Raw genomic sequence first — 23,887 nt, 5'->3', positions numbered from 1 at the left:
CCTCCTTTCAATCTCCCTGAGCCCTTCATCTAACCATTCAGCCTGAGAAGTCCTTCTCTACATCTGACAGAACTGGCCTCCTGCTCCTGGAACTGACAGTGTCTTTTGGGATACCCACTGTTATCTAGAATTAGTGGATTTTCCAACAACATCAGCATATGCCCAATTATTCCAGCATTGCTTGGACACTGTACGTTAGTGTTAGTGGTACAAGCCTGTGTCCCTCATTAGACTATGAGCACACCACAGTCAGTGACTGTACCTTTTCCATCTTTGTATTCCCAGACCACCCTGAACCAGAGTACTGCAGAGTGAATTAAGGATGGATGGTGGGTAGGTCAGTGAGTGGGTCCCAATACCCCATCCCAGGCCAACTCTCTCCTAAGCTCTCTCAGTTCTTTCAGGCCAAGTTAGAGAGTATTCCTTTGCAAATGATATATGTCATAAGGGATTGATATGCAGAATATATAAATAACTACCACAATACAACAACAACAACAACAAAAAACCTCATTAAAAAATAGACAATGGACGTGAACAGACATTTCTCCAAAGAAGATCTATACATGATCCACAAGCACATGAAAAAAATGTTCAATATCACTAATCATTAGGGAAACGCAAACCAAAACCACAGTGTGATACCATTTCATACATATCAGGATGCTTGTTAATAAAAACAATAAACAACAAAATAACAAGCATTGGCATGGATGTGGGGAAACTGCAGCCCTGTGCATTGCTGGTGGGATTGTAAAATAATGCAGTCACTGTGGAAAATGGTACGGTGATCCTCAAAAATTAAACAGAATTACCATGTGAGCCAGCAATTACACCTCTGGGTGTACACCCAGAAGATGTGAGAGCAAGGACTCAAATATCAGAAAACCAGTATTTGAACACCCAGGTTCGCAGCAGCATGATTCACAATAGCCAAAAAGGTGGAAGCATCCCAAGTATCCACTGATGATGAAACCCAAGTATCCACTGATGGATGAATAAACAAAAAATGTGTTGTATCCGTACAATGGAATCTCATTCAGCCTTGAAAGGGAAGGAAGTTCTGACACATGCTATCACATGGATGAACCTTGAAAACATTAAGCTAAGTGAAATAAGCCCTCCAAGACCAGCCTCTTTTCCTAGGACTAGGCCACTCTCCTGGGGTGCAGAATGAACATGAAAAATGACCTGGACACCCCAGCCCAGCTCAAAGGAGCTGCTGCAGGCGTAGCGGGCATGCCTGCTCAAAACCTCTCAGGAGACGGCCCAGAAAGGTCAAGGGCACAGAAGCCTGTGCTCAGAGATCAGGAAGGGGCCTCAAGATGAACTGGTCCACCTACCCATATTCTAGAGCAAACTGAGTCATGAGGAGTGAAAAAGATAAAAATATGTGACCCTAAAATATATTACTTTGACATAATTTGAGATGGCTGCCACAGGGCCGGCAGACTGAGGTGGCCCTGCAAAGCTATCTTTTGTGGGGGATATTTGCATCTGTAGAGAATCTCCTTTAATGCAGCCAAACCTTCTTCCCTTGTCCAGATCTAGGAGAGATTAATGGAGTCTGACATCTTTAAAGATCTGAAAGAAACATTTACCATGTCTTCTCTCTGAGGGTTGCTACCTGTGAGGTTTCATCTACATAACAAGACCACCTTGGCTAGCCAAGCCTCCTCTTCTTCCCCTCCAAAACCTGTGTTGCCACTAAAACCTGATTACCAAGCATAACCTATTTGGGGCCATGCTCTGAGCCCACAGTCTTTCTGAAACCTCAGGATGTGTGTGAGCTTCTGTACCCCACTGGGGGTTGGGTCTTCATTCTTTTTTTTTTTTTTTTTTTTTTTTTTTTTGAGACAGAGTCTCGCTCTGTCGCCCAGGCTGGAGTGCAGTGGCCGGATCTCAGCTCACTGCAAGCTCCGCCTCCCGGGTTTACGCCATTCTCCTGCCTCAGCCTCCCGAGTAGCCGGGACTACAGGCGCCCGCCACCTCGCCTGGCTAGTTTTTTATATTTTTTAGTAGAGACGGGGTTTCACCAGGTTAGCCAGGATGGTCTCGATCTCCTGACCTCGTGATCCGCCCGTCTCGGAAGGCTCCCGCAAATACACATTAAATAAATTTGTGTGCCTTTTTGCTTGCTCATCAATTTGCCTCATGCCAGTGATTTTCAGCAAACCTTCAGAGGGCCAAGGGGAAGCTCTGCCTTGGCCCCTACAGGAGGTTCAGGTAGTGGGGACTTCCCAGCCTTCTCCAGATGTTCTCCCACTACCCTGTCATGGCAAGGTCAAGGTGAGGTCAAAATCTGGCTTTCCAGCCTCATATGCGTCTAGAGAGATGGATGTGGCACACTCTTGGTGCTCCAGAGCTAGGAGCTACATACTGACTCACTGTCGGAGCTATCCATCTCCACCTCCAGATTGCATCCTTGCCCTCACATAGTGGACTTCCCTGCACAGTAATGCTTTAAACAAAGGGTTCCTCAGCTTTATGTAGAGTTCCAGATGCTCTGAGAACCACAGAGTGAAACTCAGTAGAATCTCTAGTCCTTGAGAGGAGTGGCTTTAGGAGTCCAGTTCATAGGTTCTGCCTGCAGGCTGCACACGGTCCGGGTGACTATGGGAGCTTTCTCCACCTCCATGTGCCGGTTCCAGCTCCAGCTGGAGCTCCCTGAAGGACAGGGCATTCAGCCCCATAAATGATTCAGATCATTCAGAGGTGGTGTGTGGGAGCCGAGTGGTCTCCGGAGGTGAGTCAGTACCCAGCACCCTGCATACCCACACTGCCCATGCTTGCTAGGCGGGGAGGGGCAGCTTGAGACTTGCGCCAGCAGCCAGGACACCAGCCTGCGCTGCCCACTGGGGAAGTGCAGCCCTTCCTGGCTTCCCTCCGCCTGCAGCTTTGAGGGCTGGGTGCCTCTTCACCAGCCCACACGAGTCCTCACATACTGCCTGCCCTGTTAACCCCACCCCAGGCTGGCAGTCTCGACACCCAGGTGCTCAGGGATTAATATGTGATACTAAAATGTGTCCACGTAGTTATTAACTAGCTCCAAGTCTTTTAATGTTTGTATCCCCTCACTGTGCCACAAAGGCCCAGGGGCAGGGACATTTGATCTCCTCTGTCCCCTAAATGGCCTGGCAAAGGGTCCTATCTTCGGTGACTCCAAGATGGTACTGCTGTCATGAGGCTGCATTTGTGGGCATGCTTTGGCCTTGCCGCTGGGCTTCAACTACTTGGAGAATTCTGGAAAGAGCTACAGCTTAGTGGTTAGGAGCTCTGGCATTAGACTATTTGGGTCCAACTTCTGGATCTGCCACTTACTATTATGTGACCCTGGGCACATTATTTGACCCCTTCCCGTGCTTCAGTTTCCTCTTAAGTGGCAACAGTAATGTACCTACCTAGTATAGTAGTTGTGAGGATTAAATTGAGTGTTTACCTGTAAAGTACCTAGGACAGTACCCGACACATATCAAGGCCCAGTCACCAGTCATTACTATTGCACATTCCAGCCATTTCCCAGCAGCCCCTTGCGCCCGCCCTTGTCTGTGAACACAGCCTTACACTTCCACCCACCCTAGTCATGAGCCCTACCTCCGGCAACTGTGTTTCTCAAAATGGCCTTTATTATCCCCAACCCCAGAGTTCGCCATGAGTTCTCACAATCAGATGTTTATCACTTACTTTCCGCTGGCAGGGCAGGTCTTCCCGTCTTACAGACGGAGAAAGTGAAGCCTAGAGTGGTGGTTCCCCGAGGTCACACAGAGCGAAGGCTGGGCCTGGGTTCTCAGGCCCAGGGACAGGCTCCCTTGAGGTACAGGGCCCCAGCACAGCCTGCTCCTGCCCACTCCATCCACTGACTGTGGGTGCCCAGACCAACGGCACTGCCAAACCAGGATCTTTCACCCACTCAATATTAAATTGGGAGAGTAAAATAAACAAAAGATTTCCTGGTTTCTTCCTCCCCAACCTGCCATTCCCCAAGGCTGAAAGATAGGCAGAGGGAATGTGTCAGAGCAGGCTCCCCTACCTCCTCCCATAGGCCCCTCTGCCCAACCCCCTCGGAGGCCCCACTTGAGGAAGACCCACGCCGACTCTCCTGCCAACAGGTGCCAGGGCTTGGTTGCTTAGTGACCCACCCTGCCTACCCCCATCCTCCAGGGCAAACAGCTGAACAATCACAGCTGGGGTGGAGGGGGCTGCTCTAGGTATGAAAAGTTGTTCTTGCATTTTCTGCTCACTCAGTGGGATTTTTCATTTCTTGCTATCTGGAAAAATCCATTTATTCCACATCCAGAATTTTAGCAAGCTTCCCTTTAAAATAGTCCTGAGATCAACTTTCACAAACCTTGCCCTAAAGTACTTGCTCATGTTCCCTGGGAAAGAAGCTCCAAACCCACTCCTCCTCTGTCAAACCCACATTAAGCACCTACCATGTGCCAGGGGACACAGTGATGAACAAGCTGTGGTCCCTGGTCCAGAAAATTATAGCCTATTGAAAGGAGAGATAGGAGAGAAAGAGAGGCCAGGTGTTTGGGGAGCACAGAGAAGGGGGCATCCAAGTTACAACTGGAAATGCTCTCTAACACCCCGGATTCACCAGCTGCCACATTCTCCTCCTGAACCCACGCCTTCCCAGCCAAGTGTGAGCATTGGCATTATAGGTGCCAAGTGCCTCTTCACTGTGCTCCGGCCAATGGAGGAGACAGGTGGAACTTCAGTTCTGGGGCGAGAAGACCTGCCTCTTGCTCCCCATGCAAAGTGAGCGCCCTGCAGACCAAGTTCCTGCATGTCATCCACAGCAAAGTCGGGGGAACAGTTGACCACCACTCACCACATCGGGGAGAGCCTAGAGATGAGGAGGATAATGAGGGGTTCATGAATTGGAGGCTGATGAGATGATCATGATAATAAAGTACAGTAATCCAGATTTCCCAAGACTAGAACAGGAAAAAAAATGGCCTGAATTTCAGCATTCAGGAAATTGACTGAATGAGAAAAACAGCTTCCTATGGCAGGACATCAGAGCTTGAGAGGGGTGACTGGAGCTTATTTGGAGCCTTTCAAAGCTGGACTCTCCCTCAGCTGTGTGTGTGGTGGGACGAGCATGTGCTTTGGAGCTGGACAAGTGTGGGGGCTGGCAACCTTGCCCCTGGCTTACCCCCTTTCACATGTTACCTCATAGAATGTGTCAACCCTTTGGCTTGATGGCAGCAGAATTTCTGCCAGCGACATCTGTCAGGCATGAACACTCTGCTGCCTCCCTCCCTGCTTTTCTTGCCTAGGATAGTAAACTAACTTAGCCTAGGATAGTAAACTAACTTAGCCTAGGATGGTAAACTAACTTAGCCTAGGATGGTAAACTAACTTAGCCTAGGATGGTAAACTAACTTAGGATGGTGGTAATGAACACACCTTCCTTCCCCTGCCTGTCATGGGTTACGTGCAGTCCTGCATGGGGACAGAGGAATAGCTGTGATAACCCCTAACCATCTCCTCCAGCTCCGGGAGATTCTGCTTTTCAGAGGTGAGGTGAATCCTCTCCATCCTCCTCAGTGGTGGTGCAGCTCTGTCACTGTGTCTGCTGGCAGCCTGTCCCTAGCCCCTCGTGGGCAATTCCTGTTCAAACCCTTTGATTCTAGGAGTCAGCCCCTCCATCCTCCCTGTCTCAGGAGCTGCCGCTATGTCATGATAAAAGCCATGTGGCTGCAAGGCAGATGCTGAGAGCATCTTCCACTAGGATATCTCCGTGGTCAGGGCCCCCATCCAAACACTTCATGGATGGGGAAATGGAGTAGCTCGGGTCTGTTACACAACATGGCTGGGGGCCCTAAGGCCTTCAAGTGCAGAGACCCCATCTCATCCATCTTTATGTCCCCCACCTGTGGTGCTCAGTGCTATAGGAAAGTTAAAAAAACACATCATTCTGACTGAGGCCGTGTGCTGCAGAGTTTGGATGCTGTATTAAAGAGGAAGAGCCAAGTATGGGCTTCACTCTGGAAGCAAAGGGAGCCTGGGAAGACTTTGGGATATGGGAAAAATAAGCCCCTGGCAGTTGTAGGCAGGATACACAGAGGAGAAAACAAAGGATTGAAACTGCAGAGTAACTGACTTACTGGAGCATCTCAGTGAGAGGCCATGAGCACCCAACACAGGGTGGGGTAGGGAGGGAGAGGGGAGGTCTGACCCCTGCAGCACTGTGGGGACAGATGGGGTGAATAGAAGAAGTGAAGGCTCCTGAGGTATTGAAGGTGGGGGACTAGGAGGGTGGGGCAGAGACAGAGAAATAAATCAGTTATCTCTGATTTATGAGTTGGTTCTGAACACAATAAATTTTAGGTATCAGAGACCTCCAGGAAGCTGTAGAAAATGCCATTCTAGAGCTAGGAAGAGAGGTAGGGTGAGGGATGTAGGCTAGAGGTGACCAGCTAAAGCTGGGCTGCTGTTGGAAAAGAGAGGAGATGAGGCCCCAGGACAGAAGCCTTCTGTGAACAGAAGCCACAGACTCAGCGATTCAAGCCTGAAGCCGTCTGTCACTGCAGCTCTTTTCTCCCTCCTGGCCCTGAAATCAAGTGCTCTGGATTTGTGGCACTTTATCTCATCCTCTTGTCTCTGAAGAATATGCCAGGCTAGGTCTGGATCCCCACCCCATACTCTTTGAGGTAGACTGAACCATGAAGAAGAAGAAACCAAGGACCTGCAGGACAGGTCTGGGTTCCCCCCCCCCAGGCAGCTCCCAAAGCCAGAAGGTACATAGGTGTGGGTTACCTGGCAAGTTAAGAGCAGAAGAGAAGAGAATCCAGGTCCCCAAGCTAGGACCCCTTCAAGCTCCTAGGCTAGGAGTTGGATCCAGAGCCGGATCTGACAATGTGCAATAAGACCCGGGATTCAGGGTTTGATACTGGCATAAAATCTTTCTTCTTTTCTCCCTAAACTGCTTGGGTGGGTGGATATTTTGTGCCCTAAACTGTAACTGAAATTGCTTTATAGGGAAAAGCTGATTCTGGATAAACGTCTAAACTTGTGAAGACAGAAGGAGGGCAGGAGGGGAGGAAGGAGGGCAGGAGGGGAGGAACCAGAACAGAGAGTGAGGGATGGCCTGGACTAAGCGGCGTGTGAACGAGGATGTCTTGGGTGAGTTTCAGGTGGTCCTGGAGGGGGTCTTCTCTCTGACTCCTCCCTAGGGGAAGTCCTTATGGTTTAGAGAACTTGGGAACCAATATCTAGAATCTCTACCAGGCCCATGAGAAACTAGTAAAAAGGGTCTGTTCCCATGCAAAGAGGCAAGGGACTCTCAGTTATCAGGGAAGATAAGGACACCCACATGACAAGGGTGCTTGCTGAGAAGGGTAGGATGAAGTACCTGAGTCTGATGATTGAAGTGACTTCGCCATAACCTCTTAGTGGCTGGAGCTGGATGGGAAGGCAGGACTTCATTTATAGTTAGTGCTGTGTGTCTTCCCTTACATCATGTGCCATCAAGATCTCAAAGGGCTGTCACCCAAACAGCCTTGAAATAAGAGTTCAGCATGTGATGAGACTAGCAGAGAAAGCTCTGAGCAGGACCCAGGAGGCCTGACTCCTTGGATCTGTCTCTACTGAGCTGTGTGACTAGGGGCAAATCCTCTTCCCTCTCTAGACTTCAGTTTCCAGCCTAGGAACCTCTTAGGAATCTGTGACACGTTCTCATCTTGCATTCCAGTTGGGGTAAGCAGTCAATTACCAACTATTTCCTAAACAGGTGGTTCCTAGATTGCAGTATATATGAGAATCACCTGGGAAAAGTGTTAGAAAAGCAGAGTCCAGGGTCCCATCTCCAAAGATTCAGGAGCCAGTAGCTCTGGAGTAGGGCCCCTGAAACTCCATTCTCAAAGAGTAATTGTGGTGCAGGTGGTTGAGGCCAACTTGGCGCAACACTGAAGGTTTCAGATGCTACAGAGAAACCAGAAAAGTGCTGAGTGAGGAAAAGCACCCATCCTCAAAGGGTTTCTAGTTTAGATGGGGGAGACAGGACCCAATCTCAAGAACAGAATATCCTCAGTGACAGATGAGAGAGAGGTACAAGGTCAGAGAAACAGAGGTCATGTCCTTTACTAAGCAGGTATGAGCAGAGCTTCCCAGGTGCCTGGAACAGAAACGGTGGCAGGAGGCATGCATGGCAGAGACAGCTAAATGCTCACCACAACCTGCTTCCTTTTCTGCCAGGGCTCACAGCTGTACTTCACTTCCCAACCTCCCCTGTGGATAGGTGTGGCCACGTGACTGAGTTCCAGCCAATGGCCTGTGGGTGCAAGAAACAACCGCCATTTGTGGGTCTGGCCCACAAGCTTCCCATGTGTTATCCTGATCCCCACCTGCCAATCTAACTTTAAGTAAAGGAAGAAATAAACCTCTGATTATATTCAATGACTGAAAAGCAGGGGTTGTTTCAAGTTAGTCCAACCCGATTGTACAAGATGCAAGAGAGAAGATGCATCAACCCAAGCAGTATTTGGTCAATACTGGCTTTTTTTTTTTTTTTTTTTTTGAGACAGAATCTCATTCTGTCCCCCAGGCTGGAGTGCAGTGGCATGATCTCGGCTCACTGCAAGCTCCACCTCCTGGGTTCATGCCATTCTCCTGCCTCACCCTCCTGAGTAGCTGGGACTATAGGCACCCGCCACCACGCCCGGCTTATTTTTGCTATTTTTTAGTAGAGACGGGGTTTCACCATGTTAGCCAGGATGGTCTTGATCTCCTGACCTTGTAATCCGCCCACCTTGACTTCCCAAAGTGCTGGGATTACAGGCGTGAGCCAACACGCCCGGCCAATACTGGCTTTTGTAACCAAGTACTTGGTGGTGTTGGACCTGAAGGAGATGCCAGTTCTGATCTTATAGGGCTGACGATGCTGGGAAGGGCCAGAGGAGGCAGCGGGCAGTGAATCCCACCAGTGTGGAGTTTGGGCAGTATCTCTAAATGAGGCTACCTGGGGGCTGTGCCAGTCTGAAATCTCTTTTGGGACTAGTCTTGAGCCATGTAAGCCTTTGAGCTAGCACACAAAAAACAGTCAAATGGGCCACTGGTTCCAAAGATTCTTGGAATAAAGATGAATAAATTTTTATTGCTCAAATTTGGAGCTAACTTATTTTTAGTATTCTTTCTTTTCTCTCACGCCAAGGTGGTGAGGGGTAGGTGCCATGCCTGAGGTCTGAGTGTGCCTTCTGCTAGCAGAGAGATGGGGACCTCCCCAACTGTCCCAGGGCTGTGGGGTTGGCTAGTGTCCCTAGAGTACCACAAGGACCCTGTCCAGGGAGGAGCTGACTGGCCAGGCAGGAGGAGGTGGAAAAATTACAGGCAGGGAACAGGGAGTAGTGTAGGATCTGACCTCCAGGACCCTCTTCCTCTTGCATCTTCCTTGAAGAAAAATAAATCAATGGTGTCACTGTAGACCCAAGAAAGCCTAGGTGGATGGAGGCGTGGAAGTGTGTTTTCTATGTACTTAAGTATAATATTGAACTATAGGCCGGGTGCAGGGGCTCACGCCTGTAATCCCAGCACTTTGGGAGGCCAAGGCAGGGGGATCACCTGAGGTCAGGAGTTCGAGACCAGCCTGGCCAACGTGGTGAAACCCTGTCTCTACTAAAAAAACACAAAAATTAGCTGGGTGTGGTCATGGGTGCCTGTAATCTCAGCTACTCAGGAGGCTGAGGCAGGAGAATTGCTTGAACCTGGGAGGCAGAGGTTGCAGTGAGCCGAGATTGCGTCATTGCACTCCAGCCTGGGCAACAAGAGCAAAACTCCATCTTAAAAAAAAAAAAAAAAAAAAGGAAAGAAAAACTATATATTTAACTGTAGATATAGTCAACGTTCTGTTCTTTGTATCCACAGAGAAAAACACACATGAGGAGGAGTCTCCAATGGGAACATAGATGTTTATCTATTAACGTATTTCAGTTGTAGGATAGACACCTAGAATAATTTTAAATCACTAAAGTTGTAAGATTACAGGGACCACTTGCTAGTGTCAAGTGTAGGGTCAGTGTCCCCTTAGCTGGCGTGCCTTAAGGAATGGAGGGATGGGAAAGACCTTTCAAGACCTGACCCAGCCTGAAGTTGAGTGTTCCATTTTGTAGAAGGTTCTGAGAGGACAAGGCCTATATCCTGGGTCACCTGCTGAGTAGGAAAAGACCAAGAAGAAGAGCACTTGACAAGGAGTCCTGGAGGGGTGTTAGTCCTGGCTCTACCCAAACAGATGTGTGGCCTGGTGACATCCTTCCACCTCTCTGGGCCTCAGTTTCTCCATCTGTAAAGTGAAGTGCTCTGACATTCCGCAAGCAGCAAGCTGTATTGTCCTCAGAGCACTCACCCCAATGCTCTGGGCCACGCCAGAGTCCTGGGGTCCCAGAGCCTGTTTAACATGCAGAGAGAGCTCAGAACACTCGTGTTCCTGCTCAGATATCAAAACCCTAAATGGCCACCACCTGTAGGCATTTGGGAACTTGATGGGAATGGAAGCTGGCCCCACTTCCAGGGTTAGATCCCTGAGAGGAAAAAAATGAACAAATATCAGGGATGGACAGAGGGCCTGGCCTGACTTCACAGTCACCAGTCCTACAAATCACCAAACCCTGTCTTTCGTGGGACTAAGGAAGAAAATTCTCTAGGCTGGGAGACAAAAGAGGTAAGTTCTAACCTTGGGTCCATCAAAACCTTGTCCTGTGACCTGATAAGTCCCCCTACCCATCTAGGCAACACCTTAGATTGAGGTAACTATGATGGTCTTACTGAGACCATCTACGTCTGCCCTGCCTGAGCCCATAGGCTGGCTCTCCCCCAGGCCCCATTTGTGATATGCATGACTCAGAGAAACCAGATCTAATTGTGCCTGGTCAAGTGGGAAAGTACCAGGAGAGTACTGCCTCAGCCTCCTAAAACTGTGGTGTGACTCAAAACCAAGTCCCCGGCCCCTCTGAAAGGAGGCATGTGGCCCCAGGAAACTGCCATTTTCTGAAAGGAGAGACCAAGCTAGGGCCCAGGGCCTGGTGCCGCCATCTCCCTTGCTGTCTCCTGACATTTAGGCACCCCCTCCCTATGAAATGGGGAGACCTTCCCTACCCCTCCAACCTCTTCCCTAAGGGCATTGGAGAGGAGTCTCGGGAACTCCTGGGACTGACTAGTGACGACTCTCGGGTGGTGGCATCACACAGCAGCGAGGCTTCCCTGAAGCTCTGTTCCAGCCAGGCACAGACTGAGCAGCCACACAGGTTGTTCTGACAAGGCAATTTATAGAAGCAAGCTCAGCCCTTCCCAAATGAGGGCCTCAGTCTCTCAATGACCGGGAAACACATCAACTCCTTTCCTTGGAGACAGGAAAAAGAAATTATCTTAGGAGCTCAGATGTGATCTCTCTTTGGGTAAGAAAAAAAGCACTGTAAGGGGTCAGAACGGGGTCGGAATATGGCAGAGCTCTTTAAAACCCTTTCCAGAAGTGATCCAAGGGAGAAAAGAGAGTGGAAAAGTGTTATTGAAGGTAAAAAGGCACCTAGAAGAATGAAAGACTGAAACCTTTGGAGGACGCTTCCCCAGCTCAGTCAGCCTCACTCTCCTCAGTCCACCCCTGCATTTGCTCACCCAGCCCTGCCCCTCCCTGGAGTGTTCTGTGCTGAAGGCCAGCCTGGTGCTGAGGAACACTGTCTCTGACCTGAATATCCAGTCAAGATGCTTCCTGTAAGGATAAGAGGGGCCATGCCCACCACCCTGAAGCATTTATCCCCGATCACCCTGTCTGGGGTTCAGTAAAGGGAGTTTCTTAGAAGGGATTCCTGTCTTCTGAGGGCTTACAGACTCCAGCAAAATGACACAGGAAGATATACAGAGGCCTCAAGATATGAGGTGGATTCAAGACACAAAGTACAGGAAGTGTTTCTGCAGGGACCAAACCAAAGGTATATTTTCTGGAGCCAGGCGAGGAAGGAGAACTCGGGGGAAGAAGGGAGAGAGATGGCTGTTCAGGCCATGCAGCAAGTCATCCCCCAGCACCAACCCCATCCCAGCGTATTTTCTTGTACGATATTTCGATTTCTCCCAAGAAATATCAGAAACAGCTATCTGTTTCATTGCCAAGTAAAAGAAACCCCATCTTTGCAGTGCCTCTTCCTCACCTAATTATGCAAAAATCTCACCCTCTGAAACTGAGGGCTTGCAGCCTAGCTGGCAGTGAGAGGCAGGCACAGCACCTAAACTTTGGTTTAAAAACAGGAACCATTTCCTTCCCAGGCAGCAACAAAACACTCTAGAGAAACAGTTCAAAACCTCAGCTGTATGTCAGAATTACCTAGGGAGCTTTTCAAAATCCTGATGCCCAGGCTGTACCCCAGGCCAATTAAATCAGACGCTCTTGGCATGGGAACCAGGTATGACCAGTATTTTCTAAAGCTTCCTGTGAGTCCAGTGTGTAGCTAAGGTTGAGAACCACTGGTCTAAATACCTAGCTAGCTGGAGTATCTGTGGGGGGATGGGGGGATTTATACCATGAGGCAAGAACCCCATGGGAGGGTGGGACACCTCCCCTCTGCAGCCACCGTGTTCTGCATGAGCCCCAGCTACAGCCAGGGAAAGGGACGCCTGTCCCTTTGCCCCTCACCCTCCGGAACATCCCCTGCTCTCCAGCCTCATGAGTGGTGCCCCGGAAAACAGGTGCTAGTTACGGGGGCCTATTTTAGTTGACTCCTTCAAATGTAAAATCACAATCTCTCCTTTGGTTCTTGGGCCTCTTCTCACAGTGGGAAGGTACAGTGCATTTGCCTGACTTCAGAACCCAGGAAAGGCAGGGCCTACAGGCAAGATGAATTCTTAACAAAGGAGGCCCCAGAGTCAGGCCTGGGGAAGGTTTTGGTTAATTTGAATTGATGTGGCACTGCTGAATTAATGATGAGCCTGCCACACACCTGTGAAATATAACAGCTCACTTCTGTCTATAAACAGCTCCTTCTAGGTAACCTCTCTAAGGACCTGGCTTGGAGCCCTCTCATCTAAGTAGCAAAACAAATAAACAAACTCAGCTTTATCTCCACTCCCACCAAGATACTGACAGACACGAGGCCTGCAGCCAACTAGGAGAATGGCCAGGGCACCCAGGCTTGCTGGGTGTCTAGAGGCAGACACCTTTAGGAAACACAAATCATGCCATCAGGAAACACACGCAAACCCCTTTAGGTTACCTAAACCGACCCAGGAAGTTAAAGTGGTAGCACGACAGCAGCCTAGGCAAGAAGTTTTAGTTTGCTTCTAAAAACACCCTGGACTTCTGCAAAGTTGCTGGATTACGACTTAAGGTGGTTTCTGGCCACTTCAAATACGGAAGTCTCAACTGATGAATGTGTGTTTATTATGTTTATCAACTGATGAATGTTTCTCCTGCTGAAGGATTGGGTGCCATTCAGTTTCCATCTAGAACTTCTAAGCTAGGATTTGGGGAGAGGGTGCGGTTATGAGACCCTGCACTCAGGCACAGGTGAACCTGCAGCCAATCTACCAGCCAGGCGCAGTCCCCACATTCTAGAGAGCCATTTTGAAGAGATCTGGAGACGCAACCGCTGTGAGGAGGACTGACCAACTGAATAGCGCGGGTCCCTGAAGGGCTCCAGATAGGATGCTCAGCCCTCAGAGCAACTGCCTGGCCACTTTCCTGACATGTGGCTTTGTCCCTTTGCTGGGAGCAAGGTTTTCCTTCTAGATTGACCACAGAGGTTATTTTCCCCAACGAAAGGCTCCTGCATTCCATTATTAGGTTTACCTTTGAAAGATGTTTGTTCTGCGCATTTCTGAAAAAGGTGGTCTTAGCAGTGAAGAAGCAGTCTTCCAGTTCCTCGTCCAGGCTGCAGTACCCACTGCTCATGCTGCTGTCCACGGTCATCTAGCCCAGAGTCCCCGGACGCGGCCGCCAGTGCATCAGAGGGGGCCGGCCTCGGGATGCGGCGGAGGGAGGTGGGCACCGCTCCCCGGGCTCCGCTTGGCGTTAGCCCCTAGCCCTGAGCCCCGAGCCGGTCGGGTAGCGGGCCAGGCAGAGCCGGCGGGCCGCCTGTGTTTCTTTCAGCGGGGTGCGAGCGCTCGGGCGGCCGGGTAACCTGCTCCAGTCCCCGCGCCGCCTGCGCCTGCAGAGCCCCGGGCGCCCGGCTCGCGCCTCACTCCCTGACTCGTCCGGGCTCTGCGGTTTTGTGTCCCCGGCGCCAGCGCCCTCCCTCCGCCGCGGTGCAGAGCGCCATCTCCGCACCTCCCCCGCCTCCCGCGCCTTTCCTGCCCCTCGCGCAAAGCAGTTCTGAAGCCACTTCCTCTGCAAGGTTCCTCAAAGCCGGCTGGGCTGTCACTGCGCCCCTCCCCCGCCTCCCCTCCGCCTGGGTGCCACCCGCCCCCGGTGGCAAGTGGACTCGGAACCGCAGGTCATGTAAGGGATGCGGAGAAGGAAGGGACCAGGATGGACCCGAGGGGGAACATTCCCTCTGTTCTTTCTTCATCATGCACTTGCTTCTGGAAGGAGCCCATTCTCATCAGCCCCAGTGACTCAGGTTCCACGGAGTAGAAGGTGCCAGCTATAAGGGCAACATCATCCCTCCTCCCTTCTCCCACATCCACTTCCTCACCCCCCCCACTCCCTCCCCCATTCGCTGGGTGGGGGAGCCGAGTCAATCGGAGTGGTTAGAGAAGAAGAAAATCAATATCTGCCCTGCCTGGGGAAACAGCAATATTTTCAGTTGGAAATGCCAGAAGAAAGTGCAGGGTCACCACAAACACATGCAAATCAGATGCAGAGTTATGGCAACCTAGAGAGCAAGCTGCCTTCCCACCCATAGAACTTAGCCCTCAGGAAGCCTCAGGATACACGGGAGCCTGCAGACACCATCCAGATACCATTATCTGTGCGTCTTCCTGATAGTCTGAGAAAGCGGGGTCTTGGCCAGATCTTGTCATTTCTAACATTGAGGAGGGCTCATTTCTATTTCCCCATCTGACCGGACAAAGGAACACGTAAGGCTGAATCCTTCAAAGCAGTTAAGACAATAACCCCCCAATAGATCAATAGTAGTTCTAGCTACCATTGTTTGAACAACTCTCTGTGCAGGTGTTTACATGCAGTCTATCATTGACTCTTTCCAACAGCCTTGAGACAGAGACTGTGTACAGATGAGAAAACTAAGGCTAGGAGTCACACAGGTAGAACATGTGTGCTGGGACTCAGCCCTGGTGTGTGCGGCTGCCTACGCCCCCAGTCACTGTCACGTACAGGCCCTCAGCAGTGATGAGGCTATTTGGGTGGGCACTTTGCCATCTTTAAATACACTGGGAGCTGGAGTCCCGGTGGGGAAACAGCCTCCAGAGACCTGGCTTTGCTACCATGTTCATGGAGTTTGATGGCTCATGGACCCCGGAGTGCCCTGGACAGTGGGTGAGAGGGGTTATCAGGTCTCTCTCCAAATCTGTGTAACTTTTCCTACAGTTCTGAAACAATCCCGTCCTGGGGAAAATAAGCTGGGTGGAGGACTAGACTCAGCCCCCCGGACACCAAGCTGCCAACTCCATCTTAAGCTCTGGCTACCTTCATGAGAAAGCCTCTCCCTCTCCCACCTAAGCCAGCTCCGTCAGTGCTTAGGAAGGTTTCAAACTGCAGCCCAATTTGGCTTCATCCTCCCACACAGTCTTCTTCCCAGAAGCCTGCGAGTGCCTGGCAGGCACAAACACAAGAGAGCTGAGAGTCAGCACCCCAGCCGGCTGGCTGCCCTCCGCGCAGGAGAACTGTCAATACCGGTAGCTGTCTCCTCTGGCAGGCAGATAAGAGGAGACAGTCAGCGCCAGGGGCTGGGGTGAGCTACTGGGTGTTTGCAAGGGAAGATCTCACATTAATGGGGGTGAAAGTAGGTTCTGGCTTTGGAGCAATCTTTTTTTCAAATGGGTATTTTAGAGGCTGTTTTGGGGGGTTTTCCCCAGAGAGGTGGTTTCCTGTGGTCCTCGGGCCATCAATAACAGCTCACCTGCATTGTCCAACCAGCTAAGCAACATGCTTTTCTTCATAAAAAGAACATCCTTGCTCAGTGGGAATCTAATACTTAAGAAAAAAAAACAGGCCCCAGATTATCTGTGGCCACACCGTGTCCTTGGATTCATGCGGGGAAACTGCAATGCAACGGCAATGCTGCATGTCCAAAATGTGCAATCTTCAAATACAGTTAGTAACAACCTATTCAAACACCAAGCCAAGGTACCCCAGGAGTCAGCATGAATCTCTCCTTAGAAGCAACACACCAGATGCCAGACCTGGTTAGGAAAGTTCTCAGGGACACTGTGTTCTTTTAGGGTGCTGCTCCCTGCCATTCCAAACATTATGAAAATCTGATATCTGAATAGAGCCTTTCAAACCCTTTTAACATCCATTATTTCACCCAGGCTACTCTTTTATCTTAAGAGCAGGTACTATGCCCATTTTATAGATAAGGCAACTGAGGGAAGTAACTTGTTCCATCACAGCTCATTACTTTCAAAGCCTCTTGACTTCTAGTTAATGTCTCTTTCCCTACCCTATCCCAGCTGTCAGTGAATCTAGGTTTGGAAGAAAGCCATGTATAAGAAGTCAGCAAAACAGAGACTGTGCTGGCAGGGACTTTAGGACTAGAAGAAATATACAAAGATCATATATGATCTACCAAAGTTGGCCATCCTCCAGGAGAAAAAATCCAGAATGAAGCCCCAGAGTCTCAAAGGAAGAAAGACAGGACTCCCTGCAGCATCTAATGGCCCTGTCTGAACCTCTGAACCTCTTCCCTATGAATAATCAATAATAGTGATAGCTTGGCCAGGGTAAGAGGGAGTGGGCATGGAAGAGTCTGAGCAAGAGCGTTTAAGGCCCTGAGACGCAATTGCACAAAGGATGGGAACTGGCTGTTCTTGTCCCTGGACTTAGGAAGAGGAGGCTGGATCTAAAGCTGTAGCAGCCAGAGCCCTAAATCCATGGCACCGTGCTGGGGTTCAGAAAGCCCCATTGAAATGATGAATGGGCCACTTTCCTAACTCAAAGTGTCAGATGATGAAAGACATTATTTTAAGCTTTTTTCCTTTCTCAAATGCAATCCTGTCATGTGGCCAGATCCTCTTGTAAGATCCACCCTGTAGTTCTGCATGTACCAGAAAAGCTGTGATACAGGTCTGGAAGTCCTGTATCAGAATACAGGAGCTTGTATTCTAGTCCCAGCTCCACCTCCAGCTTGATACGGTATCTTGAGCAACCATGGACATCAGGTTTCCTCAACTGTCCAATTGAAGGGTAGCCGGGGTAGAGATCAGATATAGGACCTTATGATCTTATGATCAGATGTAGTGGCATATAAAGAGGCTGAAAACCAGGGCGAGGTGCCACTCCACCCCTGAGACATATTTTGAAATCACTGTTAGCTAGTATGTGCAGGCACTGTACTAATAATTTGTTCATAATTTCATTTAAGCCCTACAACAATCCTTTGAGGAAGTTCCAGTTATTATCTATATTTTACAGAAAGCAAAAGGAGGTTAAGGCAAGTTAAGTAACTTGCACATATCCACACTGCTAGTTGAGGGTGAGCCAAATATCAATCCCGCTGGGTCTGACTCCAGAACCCAAGTCCTTGAACTCTAAACTCTGCGGCCTCATGGTTTACCTCTGTGATTACTCTCATAATAACATAATAACAATATGCCTGAAATTACAGTTCATTACAAACAAGTTAGGAACCACTTTCTCCATCTGCCTATGCCCCCATCTTCCTTTCAGCTTCCTGGGGTCTTCTCTTCTCCCCCGTGTACCCTTGCTCTCCCTGGGGGGTAAGTCTCACCTATGCCAATGGTATCAACCACACCTGACAGACTCAGGGATCATAATTCTTTCTCTCCCAGGTATCTCCAGGTGGGTATCTATAACAGCTCACTGAGTACCCAGCCCTTCCTATTGGAGTTTCACTCTCAACAGGGTCAAGATTGAGTTTGTTATTCCCTGCCTTGTCAACTACCTGCTCCTTCTTTTCCTCCCTTAGTATTTCCTGTCTTGATCAGTGCCATTAACCAAGATTAGTGCAAAGCCTTCCAAGAGTTCCCCTTGTTCCTATCTCTGCCTCTTCCAAACCCCCTACCTTTTTGTTGCCACAGTTATCCTTCTGAGATGAAGATCTGATCATGGTACCATAACAACTTCTATTCAGATTTCAATGAAAAATTATTGAATAATTACTACATATCAAGTTCTACTTGCTTATTCTTTCATTTAACAAATATTTACTGAGCACTTCCTTCAGGCAAGCACTAGACTGGATGTTTGAGTTTGGGCATGAATAAGACACAGTCCCTACCTTCTAATAATATACAGTCTAGTGAGAATAACATTGAATAAGATGGTCTACTAAAGTTACTGAATGAAAGTTACACATTTCATTATCTCACTTAATCCTCAGAACCCTGCAAGAAGGCATTTTGCAGATAAATGAACTGAGGTTCAGAGTAAACTTGCCCAAGCAAACAAATGGTAGAATCAGATTCAAACCCAGAGCCCCTGTAACTTTCCATTACAGTTGTCCTTTCTCCATCAACTCCCAGCGCCTATTCCAAACTCTTGAGCAGGTCCTTCAAGACCCTTCACGGTGCACACCCAGCCAACAGTTCACACCCATCTCCAGGTGCAGTCAAGCAAGTCTCATTACAGCTGCACAAAATTCGATTCACATTCCCAGAAGCCACCTTTCCCTCTTGTGGCTTAGCTCTTGCTATTCTCCCCTCTGATGTCAAAATCCTCCTCCTATGTCTTCCCCACTTCCTGACACATATTCTCCAATATCATCCATACCTCCCACACCTTCCATCTGACTCTGAGAAGCATCCTTAACCAGATGTCCTATCTGGGTTGAATCTTAACATGCTGCCAGTCATCCCTAGGGTAGCATTTTTCAGCATTCAATGGCTGTGTACAGCAGGGAGCTCAGTGTCTCCCCAGATGACTTCCTGTTGTAAGAGGTGAGTGGTGGCACACCATTTAGGTTAGACTCACCCTACAGTCACTTTCTTAGTGGTGCTAACCCACACCACACTTCTGATTGGCTGCCAGGCTAACAGCTTCAATAGGCCTTGACACTGAAACTACTGAAGATAGTTGAGTTACCCAAGTTGTCCACACCCTCAGGAATTCATGTCAGGGTCTGAGTCAGGCCCAGGGGCTCTGTCCTCTATTTTTCCTCCCTAGTGAGAATAGAGAGTGACAAAAGACATTTCTGATCAACAGCCATCTCCCTGATGTGCCCTTCTCTGGGCAGGGCCAATCCTCCAACATCCCGGGCAGCATGGTCACCAGGGTGAGACGTGAACAACTATTGCACTGCTATATCTAGCAAGGAAGGTCTTGCTGCCTCTCACCTGAGAGCCTCAGGGCTAGCCTAGCCCAGCTGGGGGTCATCTCGGGAAGCCCACTGCTTCTAGGGTAAAAGGGGATAGACTGTGAAGAGCCCAGAGAAATGTCTCCAGGGTTTAAGGATCTCTAGAGAAATATGCACCAGAGCGCTGCCCCTCCACGTGGCCAGGACTTCAGGTGCCTCGTTTTTGGGAAGCATTTCCATTCTGCCTAATCAGAAATACGTTGGCGTGGGCCAGCCCATCTGGGGCTGGTCAGACAGGCCTTGGAGAGGCTCCTGTGAGGGCGGCTGTCCAGTGCAGATGAATCACTGACAGCTTTGGCCAGCACTTCTGGCTTCTAAAGTGTGGCAGGAATCTGTGAAGGAGCCATGGAGAAGGCTGTCCCAGATGGGATAGCCTAGTCAGGGTAAGGATGAAGGATGTTCTGCTCAGGGTAAGGTGGAGGGAGCAGGGGACTGGCTCCTTCTCTTGGCAGATGTAGGTGGGCTGGTGTGCATCTGGCACCTCTAGAATCCCCTGGGAGCAGCCATTTGTTTCTTATCAAGGGAAGGAGTCAGAATAGAAAGCAGTGCCAAATTCTGGGTTTGGAATCTAAGGAAATACTGACTGAGGGATGAAGTGGGGTCTAATGCATTCCGCTCCCCACCCTCACATCTACCAGGAAAGATTAGATGTGGGACCCTAGTTTCTGACTTTTCTGACATTCCTGCCATGTCAACTAAAGGTGATGAGTCTCCTCTTATTTCTGCTGGCCAGAGAATAACAAAAGATGCTGTCAATATCAATTGGTTGCTAGATCATAAAGTTATTAAGCTATTGAAAGCCAGATTTTAGAGCTGGGAGCACTAAAATTGCTCCAAGATGGCAGAAAGGGGCTGTCAGCAGCCTTAGGACTGGGTACCAGGGCGGGCACATGGATTTGTGACCGTGTGCTCAGGGCACAACACAAAATTCCCATTTTGGAGAGTTACCATATTTTAAGATGATGAGAGCAGGCATGGTTCACACCCATAGCTATCTTAAGGATAATGTGTCTACAGAGGGCAGGCAGCCTGCTAGGCCGAAGGCTCTCAGACACCATGGGGGCAAGGGAAACTATGCTCTGTGCCAGTCCTATTATATATATTCCTTGTGATAGGTGCTGGGAACACACTGGCAAACAAACAAGGTTCATGCTCCATGGAGTTTACAAGTGCTTTTATACAGTTGCCACAGCGACCACACTGGTGTCCCCATGTAATAGCTAAGAGAGGTTATGTACTTTCCTAGTGTCATAGTGAGTGGGAGAACCAGCATTCTGAATGCCAAAAACCTCTACAAATCCAATTTCAAAATCGAATAAAATGAAGGACTTCTTGAGCACCGACTATGTGCAAGGCCCAGAGCATTATGAGGAAGACTAAATGGCAAAAGATAGGATCCCTGCCCTCAAGGCATTTACCCAATGTGTAAGGCTGGGTATTAAATGAACTAGTATGAATTAGTATTAGATCAGTGCCTGGGGGAGTTCTGCTCCTGGCAAAGGTGAGGGAATAGGATTCAGATATATCCTCCTGATCAAAACAACCAAAAAAAAGAAAAAAAAAGGATACAACTTACGAAACAGTCGTTTTTAAAATACTGGCTATCAGGTAACGAGGAATAGCAATCCCTGAGAGACAGGAAACAAATGAGTTGATCCCTACATTTACTCCCAGTTTACTCCCAGGCGTGGTGCAGAGAGGGTACTAAGGTGAAGCCTGGAAAACCCCCTGAAGCTGAGGAGATGTTGCTCAGAGTCTAGGGAGACAAAGGCAGCCCGAGTTCACAGGACAGAGTAACTGAATGGAGACAGCTGCAGAGAGAGAGAACTGCAGAAAAGCCCCTAAAGTATTCACCTGGGTGCCCACTGATCAGTGTGTGCATGGGAAGAAATGACCCAAGGCTAGAGAAAGAACCACCCAAAAGGATTACAGGTAACAGTGTCTGCCCTCGTAGAGGTCAGGAATTGTGCCTGTTCCTACGAGCCATACCTGAAAACCTCATCATTTATTAGGCACTGGGCAGAGTACGCAGAGAGTCTTACCTTAGCGGTGGGAAGTAATTAGCCCTAGACTGAGCACTGTTCCAATCCTGACAAATCTTAAAGAGGATCTTAAAATCTTAAAAAGGATGGAACCGCTTCTAAATAATTTAACTGGGTCCTAGAACAAAACTCAGGAATATTTCCACAGGGCTGGGTGTAGTGGCTAATGTTTGTAATCCCAGGACTTTGGGAGTGTAAGGTGGGAGGATCATTTGAGGCCAGGAGTTCGAGATCAGCCTGGGCAACTTAGTGAGACTCTGTCTCGACTACTGACAACAACTGACACAGATATTAGCATTGTTCAAAGACACTAATTCTGGTGTCTCAGGCAGCCCACTGCTTCTAGGGTAGAAGGGGATAGGCTGTGAGGAGCCCAGAGAAAGGTCTGAATAAGTATATGCTATTTATTCAAAAAGTTAAGTAGAGAAATGGAAAATACATTTTAAAAATCCACATCAAACTACTAGAGATGAAATTTACAATGCCTTTGATGAGAAATATACTAGATGGGGATTAATGGCAGATTAGACTTTGCAGAAGAAAAGATTAGCAAACTTGAAGACACAGCAATAGCAATGATCCAAAATGAAGCACAGGCCGGGCACAGTGCCTCATGTCTGTAATCCCAGCACTTTGAGAGGCTAAGGTGGGTGGATCACCTGAGATCAGGAGTTTGTGACCAGCCTGGCCAACATGGTGAAACCCTATCTCTACTAAAAATACAAAAATTAGCTGGGTGTGGTGGTGGGCACCTGTAATCCCAGCTACTTGGGAGGCTGAGGCAGGAGAATTGCTCGGACCCAGGAGATAGAGGTTGCAGTGAGCCGAGAATGCACCATTGCACTCCAGCTTGGGCTACGGAGCGAGACTCTGTCTCAAAACAAAACAAAACAAAACAAAAAACAAAACAAAACAAAATGAACCTCAGAAAGAAAAGATAATTTTTTGAATGAACAGAGCAGTAAGCTGTGGAACAAATTCAAGCAATCTAATATACATGTAAGTGGTATCTCTCAGAGTGGGGGGGGGGTATAAAAATATTTGAAGAAATAATGCCCCCAATTTTTCCAATTTTGATGAAAACTATAAATCCACAGATCCAACAAACTCAATGAACCCCAGAACAAGAAACATAAAGAAAACTACAAAAGGCATACTATAATCAATTGCTCAAAACCAGTGTGATACAGTTTGGCTATCTGTCCCCTCCAAATGGCATGTTGAAATCTGACCCCTCATGTTAAAGGAGGCCTAGTGGGAGGTGTCTAGGTTGAGGGGGGCAGGTCCCTTATGAATGTCTTGGTGCTCTCCCCATGGTAATGAGCATCTCGCATTGTTCCTTCATGTGAGAGCTGGTTGTTCAAAGGAGCTTGGCACCTCCTCCTCTCTCTCTGGCTCCCTCTCTCATCATGTGGCATGCCTGCTCTCCTTTCACCTTCCGCCATAAGCAAAGGCTTCCTGAGGTCCTGATCAGAAGCCAAACAGATGTTGGTGCCATGCTTGTACAGTCTGCAGAATCATGAGTCAAATAAACCTCTCTTCTTTATATATTGCCCAGTCTCAGGTATACCTTTATAGTAACACAAAACAGACTAATACACAGCGATAAAAAGAAAAAAAAGAATATGTTATATACAGAGGAGCAGAGATAAAGATACCAGTAAATTTAGTGTTAGAAATAATGCAAGTGAGGAAGTAGTGAAGCAACATCTTTAAAACAACGAAAGAAAAAAAGGTGCCAACCTAGAAATTTCTACCCCATAAAAATCTCTCAAAAAGGAAGGTGAAATTAGAACTTTTTCAGACACAGAAAGTTGAAAAAACTCATCATCAGTACACCCACAAATACAAGAAATGTTAAAGAAAGTCCTTCAGGCAGAAAGAAAATGATATCAGATGGAAACCTGGATCTACCAAAATAAAAAACAAAAAGTACCAGAAATGGTAACCAAATGAATAAACAATTTCTTATCATCTAAATCTCCTTAAAATATAATTGGCCATTTAAATAAAATATTGTAAGGGGCTTACAGCAGCGGCCCCCAAACTTTTTGGCACCAGGGACTGGTTTTGTGGAAGACAGTTTTTCTATGGACCGGGGTGTGGGGAATGGTTTTCGGATGATTCAAGCACATTACATTTATGGTGCACTTTATTTCTATTATTATTACATTGTCATATATAATGAAATAATTATACAACTCACCATCATGCAGAATCAGTGGGAGCCCTGAGCTTGTTTCCTGCAACTAGATGGTCCCATCTGGGGGTGATGGGAGACAGTGACAGATCATCAGGCATTAGATTCTCATAAGGAGCACGCAACCCAGATCCCTCACATACACAGTTCACAACAGGCTTCGTGCTCCTCTGAGAATCTAATGCTGCTACTGATATGATAGGAGGCAGAGCTCAGGCTGCAAT

General features: G+C 48.5%; 1 protein-coding gene across 2 annotated transcripts in view; it reads right to left on the bottom strand.

Annotated features, from left to right (window-relative positions):
• Positions 1-23,887, bottom strand: part of LOC105484844 (Ras association domain family member 5) — a 79,032-nt gene that overhangs the window by 17,650 nt on the left and 37,495 nt on the right. Inside the window, exon 1 of one of the 2 annotated variants that reach the window (XM_011746890.3) lies at positions 13,778-14,301. The exons of the other annotated variant lie outside the window; for it this stretch is intronic. Coding sequence (XP_011745192.1) covers positions 13,778-13,897 — 120 coding nt within the window. The 5' untranslated portion in view covers positions 13,898-14,301. Of the gene's footprint in view, positions 1-13,777; positions 14,302-23,887 lie in introns of those variants that run through there. 2 annotated transcript variants of the gene reach the window in all.

Source organism: Macaca nemestrina, chromosome 1, assembly GCF_043159975.1.
Source record: "Macaca nemestrina isolate mMacNem1 chromosome 1, mMacNem.hap1, whole genome shotgun sequence".
Taxonomy (NCBI): Eukaryota; Metazoa; Chordata; class Mammalia; order Primates; family Cercopithecidae; genus Macaca; species Macaca nemestrina.
Note: the sequence above shows the minus strand (reverse complement) of the source record. Positions and strands in the feature narration are given on the sequence as shown.